Below are 12,634 nucleotides of genomic sequence, written 5' to 3'. Positions count from 1 at the left end.
TATGATGTGTTCACTAATCCTGATCTTTATCGATGTCTGCTTCCTTCGCTTTGTAATCAAAACTACCTCGGTTTTATGCTCCGCGAGTGTCAGACCAGCTTCCTCTAGCCAAGACCTGATTGTCTCGTTTGTGAGTACCTCGACCTCATCATTGTCTTGTGCGACGATAGTTACTCCGATATCGTCTGCGAAGCCAATAATTTTCACTCCTTTGGGTAGTTGCAACTTTAGAATTCCGTCATACATTATTATCCACAGGAGAGGACCGAGGACTGATCCTTGTGGAACCCCGCAGGTTGTTGTATACGTTTTAGGTCCATCGTCCGAATCGTAACACAATATCCTCTCCCGGAGAAATTGCATGACTATGTGCACCAGATATTTAGGAGCGCTCAATTTGGCTAAAGCCGCAATTATTTTGGTCCATTTTGCCGTATTAAAGGCATTCTTAACGTCGAGAGTAACTACCGCGCAAGATTTATTGGCCTCCATTGCTTTTTCCGCAATTTCCGTCACCGTGCTGATGGCATTGACAGTAGTTCTTGCCTTTCGGAATCCGAACTGCCTGTCTGAGAGACCACCCTCCCTTTCTGTGATTGGTACAAGCCTATTGAAGATGACCCATTCGAAAAGTTTGCCGATGCCGTTTAGCAGGCATATAGGTCTATAAGACGAAGGTTCACCCAAAGATTTATTTGGCTTCGGGATTAGCACAAGCTTCTGTTTCCGCCATTCTTCCGGGAAAATCCCATCTTTGAGGCACGTGGTAAATGTTTCCGAGAACCACCTTGGAACTGTCTTGACGGCCACTGTCAGTGCTTTATTCGGAATGCCGTCTAAACCTGGGGCTTTATTTTCGGCAATCTTCTTCACGGCTTCCAGGACTTCTTTCGTGGTTATCTAGGGAATTTCACCGGGATCTACCTGGACAGTGGGTAAGTTCGTCTCACTTGAAACGTATGGGAAGAGAGTGCTAATGATTTCCCGCAGCAAATCAGAGTTGGTGATCGGCGGTGGGCGCTTTCCCTTGTTTGTTGCCATAACTGCCTTGTATGCACCTTCCCATGGGTCGAAGTCCGCTTCCTTGCATAATCTCTTGAAGTGTTCAGTTTTATTTCTAGAGATGGCTGCTTGCAATGCTTTCCTTGCCTTCTTATATTGGTTGTGGAACTCTTCAGACTCAGACTGGTTTCTGCTATGTTGGCTGTATCTTCTGGTTTAAGGCAAACTTTACGAAGTTCTTCGATTTCGGCATTCCACCAGAAGTTGGGCATTCGTTATTTGAGTACCGTGCGGCGAGGCATGAAAGCGTCACAAGCTTTTTGTAACTTTTCAAGGACCTGCGCCACCTTTTCTCGTGCATTTCCCACCGCCATCGCTTCCTGCAGAAGTATTTCCTCGAACATTTCTTCATCAAGTTTTTTGGAGGTCCAACCCGATATCGCAGTGTTCTCTGGAAGATGATAGCCTGATGGTCACTGTGCGTATATTCCTCGCTCACATGCCATTGGAGATCCTTAGATAATGAATCGCTAACACAGGTGAGGTCTATTACCGATCCCATATCTCGTCTCCGAAAAGTATTGACGTCGCCAGTATTTGTCAGAACAACGTTCAAACGTGAAAATACTTCGAGCAATATGCGGCCTCTAGCATTTGTTTCGCGACTTCCCCAATCTTCGGCGCAAGCGTTAAAATCGCCAGCTATTATTGTTGGGTTGTGGCGGCTTGCTTCGGAAGCTAATTTTTCCAACATCAATGTGAATTCATCTAGCGTGAGGCTCGGCGCAGCGTAGCAGCTGAATACGTGAATGCCGCCTACCTTAGCCCGTGTGAATCCGTCGTCTATCCTATTGCTCGTATTTTCGATCGCTCGGTTTCCGCAAGTCCAGATTGTCGCTTTGCCGCTTCTGTCTGATACAAAGACACCACTGTGGAAGTCTTTGTAATATTCGCATATAATGGCAACGTCAATTTCATGTTCCAGCACGCTTTGAGAAAGCAGCTCCTGAGCTGCCTGACAAAGGTTTAAATTCAGCTGTAGGAATCTCATTTGCGAAAAGCGGAAATCGCCTTTTTAAACGCCGGACATCGGTAACTGCCTCTGACATGATCAACGTTACCCTCCTGTGTTTCTCTGCATAGCAGGCATTTAGGATTCGCATTGCACTCTTTGGCAATATGACCTTCTTTTCCGCATCTTCGGCACAACTTAGATCTATCGTACTTGCTTGAACAGTTTCTCGATATGTGTCCAAATTCCAGGCATTTGAAACACCTCTTTGGCGGTATCTGTTTTCGCAGTCGACAGCTGACCCAGCCGACGCGTATTTTGCCAACAGTAACAGCCTTTTTTGCTGCTTCGAATGGTAGGGCTATTGTGGCCGTCTGAGTACCACCATATGCTTTTCGGAGCCTTATCACATTAGACTCAAGGATCAAATCTGGCCCGAGTTGAGTCTTTAAGGCCTCGCAGATCTCCGCTTTTATGGTGATCTCATCCAGATCCTTGCATTCAATTAGCATTGAGTCCTGGCTCACCTTTACCTCAGCTACTTTGCCCAGTGATGACTCGATCTTCTTATGTAAATCGTGGGACTTACTTTCTCCTGGCCTAAGCTCAAGGAGCAAATCGCCTTTCTGCGTGCGTCTTATACGGTTCACGTGCTCACCCAAGTCCAAGAGGGAACTGTCTGTTTTTACTTTCCGTAAGATTTCTGCATATGTCAGGTCGCTTGTTGATTTTATAATAAGCGCATCGGGCCGTGGTTGAGTATCTGCCTGTCTGTCCGTCTGTCTGACTGTCCGTCAAACGCAGGAAGGGTGGGGAGTGGGGGGGGGGGGGTATTGAAAGTGATTATTTCTTTAAGCGAGCCATTCTCAGAAACTACCAAACCGAAAAATCTGAAAACAATCAAAAGACTACCACTATATGGTGCCTGGGCTCCGAAATACCTTCCATACCGATATCTATTCGAATAAAGTTAATAATAGTATATTACTATAATTTTTTTTAATTGGCCGCAAAATCCCCTTAAGTTAATCCTAGTACCACGTGAGTGTAGTGATGTAGGCTATAGTGTAGAGCATAATCTTACTAAGTTTGGTGGAAATCGCACTATTACCAACAAAGTTATAATATGTCAAAGTTGTTGCTTCTTTGAAAATTGGAGACTATGAATGTCAATATCATCCGAAAGTGGATACTCTCACATAATATTTTTTTTTTTTTTTTTTTTTTTTTTTATGGATGGAGGTGGAAATCTTAGAAAGACGCTGCTGCGCCAGGTTGCAGCAGTGTGTGGGATTCACATCCACTAAAACCACCCCCACTCTTCCGCCCCTCCCCGCGGGACCACCGTAAAGTATTACTTCGCGGGGGAGGCTCTGGTTCGCTATACCAGCTCGTCCATGTCACGTCTCCGTCGTGCCGCCTTCCGAGCTCGATCCAACTCCAGGAGTTTTGCCTGCACCACGGCTACTGCCTCATTTACCGCCATCCAGTTTTCCTCCGACTTCAACATCTCTTCCACCAGGTTGGAGGGCTCGATGTCCGCCCCTAAGATGCTGTTCAACCTCCTTTTCTGCTGTAGAAATCTGGGACAATAGAACATAACGTGCTCCGGGTCCTCGAGTGTAGCACCGCATTCAGGACAGTTGGGAGACTCGTCCAACTCGAAGCGATGCAAGTACTTCCTATAGCCACCGTGTCCCGTAAGGAACTGTGTCAGGTGGTAATTCAATTCTCCGTGCTTTCGGTTGACCCATTTCTCGATGCACGGGATCAATGTATGGGTCCACCTGCCCTTGTCGGAGTTATCCCATCGTTGTTGCCACTTGCCACACAACTCTCTCCTGATGGCTTTTCGGAAATCCGCATTCACCTCGGCTGGATTTGCCTTCCGTTTTTCGTAGAGCCAGTGTGCCTCGCTCGCTAGAAGATCTATAGGGATCATTCCTGCGATAACACACACTGCCTCCGTCGACGCCGTCCTAAATGCGCTGCACACCCTTAGCGCAATTGGCCGGTATGCCGAACATATCTTCCTCCGGTTGACCGCGTGGTTCAACGCTCCCGCCCAGACAGGGGCCGCGTATAGCAGGATCGACCTCACCACTCCCGCGATGAGTAGCCTGCGACTATACTTCGGCCCTCCCACGTTAGGCATCATCCTTGCAAGGGATGAGCTGGCATTTGCTGCCTTTTCTCGCGCATAATCCAAGTGTGCCTTGAAACTCAGCTTGGCATCGATCATCACCCCCAGGTATTTGACAACCGATTTTGAGACGACCTCACGATTACCAACCCGGATGGTAACCGTGTTGTTCTTCCTACGGTTAGTAATGAGGACCGCCTCCGTCTTTTCGTCCGCCAGGTCCAGCTTGGCCATTCGTAACCATGACTTGATGGTATGAATGGCTTCATTTGCATAAAGCTCCACGTCCTCGGGATGCTTTGCAATTGCAATTACCGCCAAGTCGTCCGCAAAACCAATCAGCGTTGTCTCCTCCGGCACGCGAAGGCCAAGCACTCCGTCGTACATTATGTTCCACAGCAGCGGTCCCAATACAGAACCTTGAGGCACACCTGCTGTCACAATGTACTCCTTCGGCCCGTCGTCCGTCTCGTACCAGAGAAGTCTATCCGAAAAGTAACTCTCGATGAGCCGAGCCAAGTAGCTAGGAACACCCAGTTTGGCCAAAACGCCCTTAATCCAGCCCCAGTTGGCTGAGTTAAAAGCATTTTTGACGTCCAGCGTCACCAGAGCACAGCATTTGCCCATGGCCATCGCATTTCGAGCCAATTCCACGACCTTTGCTACTGCATCGACCGTAGAACGGGCTCGCCGAAACCCATATTGCCGCTCTGAAAGACCACCCGCAAGCTCGATGAACGGGAGCAGCCTGTTGTATATCACCCTCTCCAACATCTTCCCCATGGTGTCTAAGAGACAAATAGGGCGATATGAAGAGGGCACGCCGGGTGGTTTTCGAGGCTTCGGTAGCAAGACCAGTTTCTGCCTCTTCCACTGGGCGGGAAACACTCCTTCCGCCATGCACGATTCGAATGTGCTTGCGAACCACCTTGGTCTGGCCTTGACCGCCACCTTCAGAGCCCTGTTCGGAATTCCGTCCAATCCCGGAGCCTTGCTGTCCCCAACACGTCTGCAGATTTCCCAAAGTTCCTCTTCGGTAACATCAGGGATCGAGAAGACGTCCTGCTGAGCTGCCAGTTGGGGTTCTCTTTCGTCCTGCTCCTGCTGCGGGAAAAGAGTTGCAATTATTTGCAACAAGAGCCGTGGGCATGTCACCTGAGGTGATTTTCGCCCGCGGATCTTCTTCATTACAATTTGGTAGGCTGTACCCCACGGATTCGTATTAGCCTCCATGCAGAGCTTCTGGTAGCATTCCCGCTCTCACATAATATATGCATATATTACGTGCTATATATTAAAAAATACACAAAACCTTTCGTACCTGAAGCGTCCAGCTTCCGGTTTCCCGACTTGTTTCTGAACTATTGATGAGATTTGCGAATATTTAAGGAGTTACCTTGAATTTCCAGGAAGGGTAGGCCCCATTTTTGACCATTTCGTCAATCCATTTTAGATTACTTCTCATACTCTATTTTCAGAGAGATGTGATTACACACAGGAAGTACACCAAGTATTTACGAAACAAACCCAACGCTTTAGTTTAGGAGCAATACCAATCAGATGAGGGGGTTCAATTTGATTATCTTTAGTAAAACGCTTTTATGTTTCCATTCCTCAAATTCCGCTTACCCCCGAATTCCTATATTTATCTCTTCCGAATTTCTCAGCTGCATAAATGCCAATTTGCAAGTCTATTAATATTGGCCTTCAAGCAGATTGCATTTGCCTCCTTTTTTCTTTTGCACTCCACCTTGAAAAGTTACCCTAGCCCTTTAGCATTTAAAAGTAAATCTAGAAGGAAATTAAGCACAGAGCGTTTGGTAATTACCCACCGACATGCAACAATAAAGTTTTTGATGTTTTAATAGATACTAGATACCAGATACCGATCAAATTGCAGGTTTGAAAGCTTTCCTGAATGAAGTCGGAACAGTAGGAGTACATCCATGTGTACAGAGGAAACCCATATTCACATTTACTTATATAAAATAGATAGAAATCCATAGATACAATTGAGTTTCTGGTTCAAAGCCTTTTAAATGAAAATCGATATTTTCCTTTACAGTGATGGCCGCCTGTCTTTGCCAGAATTCACTTTGATATGCCGAGCATTATTCCGCAACGATAAAGGACATATTTATGATGTGCCACAGGAACGATTGGAACAAATGTTTAATGTTTTCGATAAAAACGGGGACGGCTTCATTGATCGCGAAGAGTTCCAGTTCTGCTGGAATCAATGGATTAAAACGGTGAGCGGAATAATAGTTCTAGTGATTGGGTGTAGACACCTATGAATATATCTATATCCTTTTGTGGGTTCTTTAATTTGCTCTCAATGGCTATAAATCAACACGTTACCAAAAATTATGCATATGCACGAAAAAGTATGTAAGTTTTGAACAGATGGCTTAACTTAGTAGCAAACTTTGATAGAATTGTGCTAATGTGAACCCCGTGATATCTTTATAATGAAAATCTAAAATTGTATCTTTGTCGGTACTTGTGTCAACAGTTTATTGTATACCAATTAGAGGTTCAACCAAATTTTTGGTGCAGCGTGTGAAATTTAGATTTGTGAGGGAGCCAATTGCCAAAATATTTATTTACGCGCCAAAATTGCCAAAATATTTATTTACGCGACTTAGATATCTATCTCATTCACTGTATATTTGACCCCTTATGGACCTTATAAAAATTGATACATTGTTTGACTGCGAGAGGAAGGGATGCAGCTTTGGCAAGTAAGGCATATTGGAGTGAAAAGTCTGAAATTGGGCTAAATGGCGCTTTAGCTAATAAATTTAACTAATAAACAATTTAGCTTTTTATTATTAAAACATTTCTACTATTATCTACTTTTAATTTTATTTTTTAAAATCAAAAACTTTCTTCTTCTTCTTTTTCTTCAGCCTTTGTCCCGTTCACAAGCGGGGTCGGCTCGTCGTGATCGGCTTCGCCATTTGGCTCTATCCAATGCCTGATCTGAGTGCAATCTCGAGGCTTTCAAATCCCCATCCAGCGTATTAACCCACCGTTGTTTAGGTCTGCCTTTTGGTCGTTTACCATCGACTTCCATGTTCAGACCAATCTTGGCAGGTGAATTCTTGTTTGCACGAATTGCGTGACCATGCCATCGAAGACGCCTCTCTCGCAACCTTTCCACGATCGGTGTAACCCCATAACGATCGCGGATATCCTCATTTCGGATGTGATCTAAACGTGTGACGCCACTAGTCCAACGTAACATCTTCGTCTCCATTATCGCAAGACGCCGTTCATTCTAATATAATTAAAATGTAATTTGAAAAATGATATGTGAGAAACAAGTTTTCACTCCATGAACGAAGTAGTTGCGTTCTTTCAAACCGGTCCCTTGGCAGGGCCTTCCTTCACTGTGTCCGGTATCTTTAAACCTAAGGGTTTCAGCGAGAAAACCCGTGGCCAGGCTACTCGGCTGCGGTCGATTGGCGAACGTCAAAATAACGCCCTCGTCCCCTTCCAGCGCTATCTACTTCCTGGAAGAAACTCTTCATTCTATCCAAGGAGATTCTCTTAGGTTTGCCAACAATGTCTAGGCTGAACGAGTGCTCCCCATGCTCGAGAACCTTATAGGGGTCCTCGTATCGCGGCTGCAGCGGCTTCCAGAGTACATCAGTCTTCACTTGAACGTGGGTATAATCTTCCAGTTCTCCAGGGGTGTGGACCTCATAGTAGGCGCAACAATCCGATCTTTCCAAGACCGTCTCTTTTGTCGAGGATTAAGTCGTCAGGGAGCTGAAAGATCTCTACTTACACCACTTTAGTAGGGTTGGTAGCAAACTCTTCGCGGACGGCTTACGGAGGCCAAACGCCACGAAAAGGTCCTACGGCAACCAAGATTCAAGTTGCGATGGGCGTGGAGTTTGCTGCCGCTAATTCTAGCTGTTGGGGAAAACGTTTGTTGGGGAGGACCGAGACTTCCGCGCCTGTGTCTATTAGATAATTCCAGCTACTAAGGGGGTCGTACACTATCAGACGACGTGTTAATGTGTCCCCCAGCAAACCTAGTTTTTTGGAATCGTGTTAAAAGTGCATGGGTTGGTACATTTCGTGGCTTAATCGTCAAGCCTATGTAGTATCAGTACACGATGGAGTTCGATATGGACCGCATCTTTTGGCTATCCAAACGCCCGAGGCGGCCGTTGAATGAGTTCGAGACCGCTATCTCAAACGCAAAGCATCTATCGCCACCGTCAATGTGGCCACGTTGTTCGTAAATGAGGTCAATTGTCTCCGAAGTTTCATCACGGATTCAAAAGATACCTCCACAACCATTTGACACACGTGTACCTCCTGTATCTTATTCGCAGCCACGGACAACATTTCAAGAGAACCGCCGCCTGCCCAGCTAGACTGCGTGTCCCCGGCAATTGTTGAAGCCACAAGGACTTTAAGAGATCCGCACTGACCTTGTCCCCACCTAGCTGTTTCGTCTCCCAAAGCGGATTCGCGCTCGCCAAGCGTTGAATCTGCCAGTAAGTGTTTCAATTTGACTGTCTCACTCATTGACAGGTGCTTGATGAGCTAGTCCTTTAGCCAGGCGTAGAAGCACTCGCTTAGTACGTCGGCGACGAGTGCGACGGATTTCTCATCCAGGCCGACTTACGCGTGATTAAACTTAGTGCCGTCCGTTGTAATGCCCGCCAGTACAAATTGTGACTCCAATTCGAGGAACCGTGCCTCCGAGTTCCGCCGTCAAAACGGAGGCATCCTAACAGTGGTTTCGGAGGCAGAAGGCCTCGCGACATCCTTTCTCTTGTGTGACATTATCAATAATTTTTTATAACTAACACTGAAAGCAAGCTAAATGGAGACCGGGACGGAATGTGGACTTTTCAAAAACTTCACACCGGCTTTTATGGCGAGTGCGCTTTTATTGTGTTAAAAAATTTGTATATAAAAATGGTTGAAATAAAGTTGATGAGCTCCTTCAACGGTTCAAAGGTTTGTTGTTAAAGAAAACTCAATGTCTGTCCGTCTGTCGGTCTGTCTGTTAGACCCGATTTACCCTGAGACGGCTGTAGCTATTGTCGCGAAATTTGGTGAGAACATGTGGTCTGTGAATTCCTTTACATATAGCAAGTGGCGCGATTATCTGTTGAGTTTAAGGGGAGGGACTATCCATCAATGCGAAAGGGAGGTGTAAACTTTTTTTGACAGAATATTGTCATGTGGGTTATCAAATCAAAAGGCTCGATTAGTTCTTTCCGAAAATGATTTTCTTTTGGGAGAAACAGCGAAGTGAGGGCTCAAAATATACTGATAGGCCAGTAGCTTACTCCAAACCACAATTTTTATTTTTCAGTGTAGACATATATTTCGTGAGCAATTTACCCCCTTCATCAGTACTACACTGAAAAATAAAAGTTGTAGTTTGGAGTAAGCTAGTGGTCTATCAACTTTAGGCTAGACTACAAATAGAAGACAATATCTATAATAATTTCTCAAAATATACGCCACGTAACGTGTAACAGATCTCGTTCTCAGAACCTATCCAACCGAGAAATCTGAAAAAATTCACAATGGTGCATCTAAACAAAATCTGGCGCTCAAAATACATCCCATTTCGGTAGCTGCTCAAATAAATCTTAATACCATATTTGGAAATTTACTCGAAAGTCCCCTTAAGTTGAACCTAGAAGTACAAGTTTCGGTAACATAATGCACGATTTTGGAAAGTTTGAAGGAAATTCAACTATCATTAACAAAGTTATAGAAGGACAAAATTTTGTATTTCACGTAAATTTATCGCGCGCATGGCGTCATCACCATATAAAGTGAATTGATATGAACGGTGGAGTGGGATACATCACGGGATATTTTGAATCTCTAGCTATGTACGAATGGAAAAAGGTGCATAGGAAATTTCTTACACAAAATGAGCACAAAATCTTTATACCCGGAACAACTAGGGGAATGGGGGTGCTTTACAGACAAGTGCGCTCATAACTAAGTAGAACATCAGGTGACCTTCAAGGCAGAAGTAATCCTTGAACTTAGCGTGGTGACCACGATAAAATGCCCCTCTGAAGTAGATTCTAGCCCTTCAATCCCTAAAGTTCGGTGAACTTTAAATAGCGAACAAGTTCACTAAGATCTCCAAATGTGGCTTATCTGACTAATATCCTTGTTTAAATGTGGGATCCAAATTCTAATCTTCTTCTGGCAGTTGATGCACTTTTTGGTCATTAAACTGATCGTCTCTCGCAGTCATGTTTTTTGCAAGTGCTGATGCAGATAACCCTTCGGTGTAAGGTACCGGTCTCAGGACAGATTGATTTCTAAGTTCTTTCGATACCATAGGAACTGCAAAAAGCATATGCGGTGAAGTCCAACAGATATGACACATTTTGGTCACCTACTTTACAACCCAGATAAAGCTCATAACATTTTTCTGGTTTTTCTATGTCAATACCCAGGCATACTCTCACTTTATTCCCGAGTTATCACAATCTCGACAGCTGCCGGATTTTACCTAATACTAGCACTAAGTGTCAAGCATTTAGGCTCGGACGATCCTACCTATCTAAAAACTAAAGGGGCGCTGGTGGTGGTGGCCGGTGGTAGGTCAGTGGGAGAATCCGTCGAGTATTCCCCGCAACATCGAGCACGTATTTAGAATGGTGTACTTCTGCATGGTTTGAACCAGGCTGTGCGGAAGTCCCAGGACATCAAGGGAAGCCGTGAGGGATTTAGGTACAATACCTGTAGCTGACAATATTATGGGAACTACAACCACCCGCTCGAGACGCCAAATTTCTTTGATTTCCCGAGCCAATGGCTCATAGTTGACCTTCTTCTCTACGTATTTCCGTTCAATGTTGCTACTGTGGGGGATAGCAACATCAATAATATATACGGAGCGACCTGTCTTGTGAACTAGCAGTACATCAGGCTTATTATGTGGAGTATGGCGATCAGTCAGAACTTGCCGGGGACACATGCTGTAAGCAGAACTTTCAAGTACTGCTTGCGGCTCATATCGGTAAACCGGACATGTTCCTGTGATCAGCCCATGCTTGTATGCAAGGTTTTGATGGATAACCTTATATACAGCATTATGCCTGGTGATGTATTTCACCCGTGCCATAACAGTATAGCTAGAAATGAGATGGTCCAAAGTCTCTAATGCCGAACCACACATTCTACACCGGCCGTTCTTCACCCGTTCTTTCATGGTGAGCTTTTTATAAGCTCGGGTGGCGATCACGCCGTCCTAAATGACACACATGAACCCCTCCGTCTCAGCAAAGAGCTCCCCAGCACACAGCCATCTGTTCGACAGATGCAAATCGACAAATGGCTGCCAAAGACAATTCACGCGTTTACCGTACATTGCCTTCGACTTCCATTCATCGATCTGCTCTTGGTCCGACTTCACCCCACTCAGAGGATTGAAAAATCGATCCTTCAAGTTAAGTGGAGTCAGCCCACAATCTGCCTTACAGACAGCCGCATGCAAGGGACTCGCCTGCTCTTTGCTGCAAAAATAAGCGCGCAACGAGTCGACTTGGCGATGATGTTGTGTCGCCACGTCAACCACGCCCCTACCTCCGATGTCACGAGGCAGGTTCATCCGCTCCACGGCAGACTTTGGATGATGCATTCGGAATTTGAACATAGTTGTCCGTATCCGCCGCTGGACGTTTTCCAGATCGGTCTTCGTCGACGGCAATATTCCGAATGCATAAGCCAGTGAAGAGATAGCGAATACATTCAACGTGCTTATTTTATTCTTCCCCGAGAGATGCGATTTCAGCACCAGCTTTACACGTCGCAGGAATTCGGACAGCAGAGCATCCTTCAGATCACTAACTCGAGCATGGGTTCCTTGCAGAATTTCTAGGTACTTGTAGAAGTCTGTCTCGGTTATAGCTTCGATGTGGAGGTCACCAATGCTATGTCCAGCATGCGGCTCGTGATGATCTTTGCGGATGGCTTGGATTCGACACTTGTCTAATCCAAACTTCATCCGAATATCACGGCTGAACATGTCTATTATTCGCAACAGACTTCTAAGATGGTTGTCAATCCCAGCATACAGCTTGATGTCATCTAAGTACATCAAGTGTGTCAGTTCGCACTTAGCACGTAGGCCATATTTTATTGCAAAACCATGCCCTCTAGCATCATTCAGTAGCCATGAAAAGGGGTTCAGTGCCATACAAAACCAAAGGGGATTCAACGAATCACCCTGGAAGATGCCCCTTCGTATACGGATGGGCTTTGAGGTATTAGTACCCTCAGATGTACGCACCGATAAGGTGGTATGCCACCCTTCCATGACTGTCGCCAAAAACTTTATTAGTTTCGGATCAATGCGATACAGATGTAGGATATCGATTAGCCATGTATTCGGAACGTTATCAAAAGCCTTGGCATAATCCATGTAGCAACTAAAGAGGTTTCTTTGGCCTCTAGTTGGTTGTCCTACA

At 45.4% G+C, this 12,634-nt stretch overlaps 1 protein-coding gene across 2 annotated transcripts in view; it reads left to right on the top strand.

Moving 5' to 3' along the window:
* LOC119660389 (nicotinamidase) overlaps nucleotides 1-12,634 on the top strand; it is a 133,374-nt gene that overhangs the window by 62,714 nt on the left and 58,026 nt on the right. For both annotated transcript variants that reach the window (XM_038068913.1, XM_038068912.1), the window contains exon 3: nucleotides 6,223-6,409. In XM_038068913.1, coding sequence (XP_037924841.1) covers nucleotides 6,223-6,409 — 187 coding nt within the window. The remainder of the gene's footprint in view (nucleotides 1-6,222; nucleotides 6,410-12,634) is intronic.

This window comes from Hermetia illucens, chromosome 6 (assembly GCF_905115235.1).
Source record: "Hermetia illucens chromosome 6, iHerIll2.2.curated.20191125, whole genome shotgun sequence".
NCBI classification, from domain to species: Eukaryota; Metazoa; Arthropoda; class Insecta; order Diptera; family Stratiomyidae; genus Hermetia; species Hermetia illucens.
Note: the sequence above shows the minus strand (reverse complement) of the source record. Positions and strands in the feature narration are given on the sequence as shown.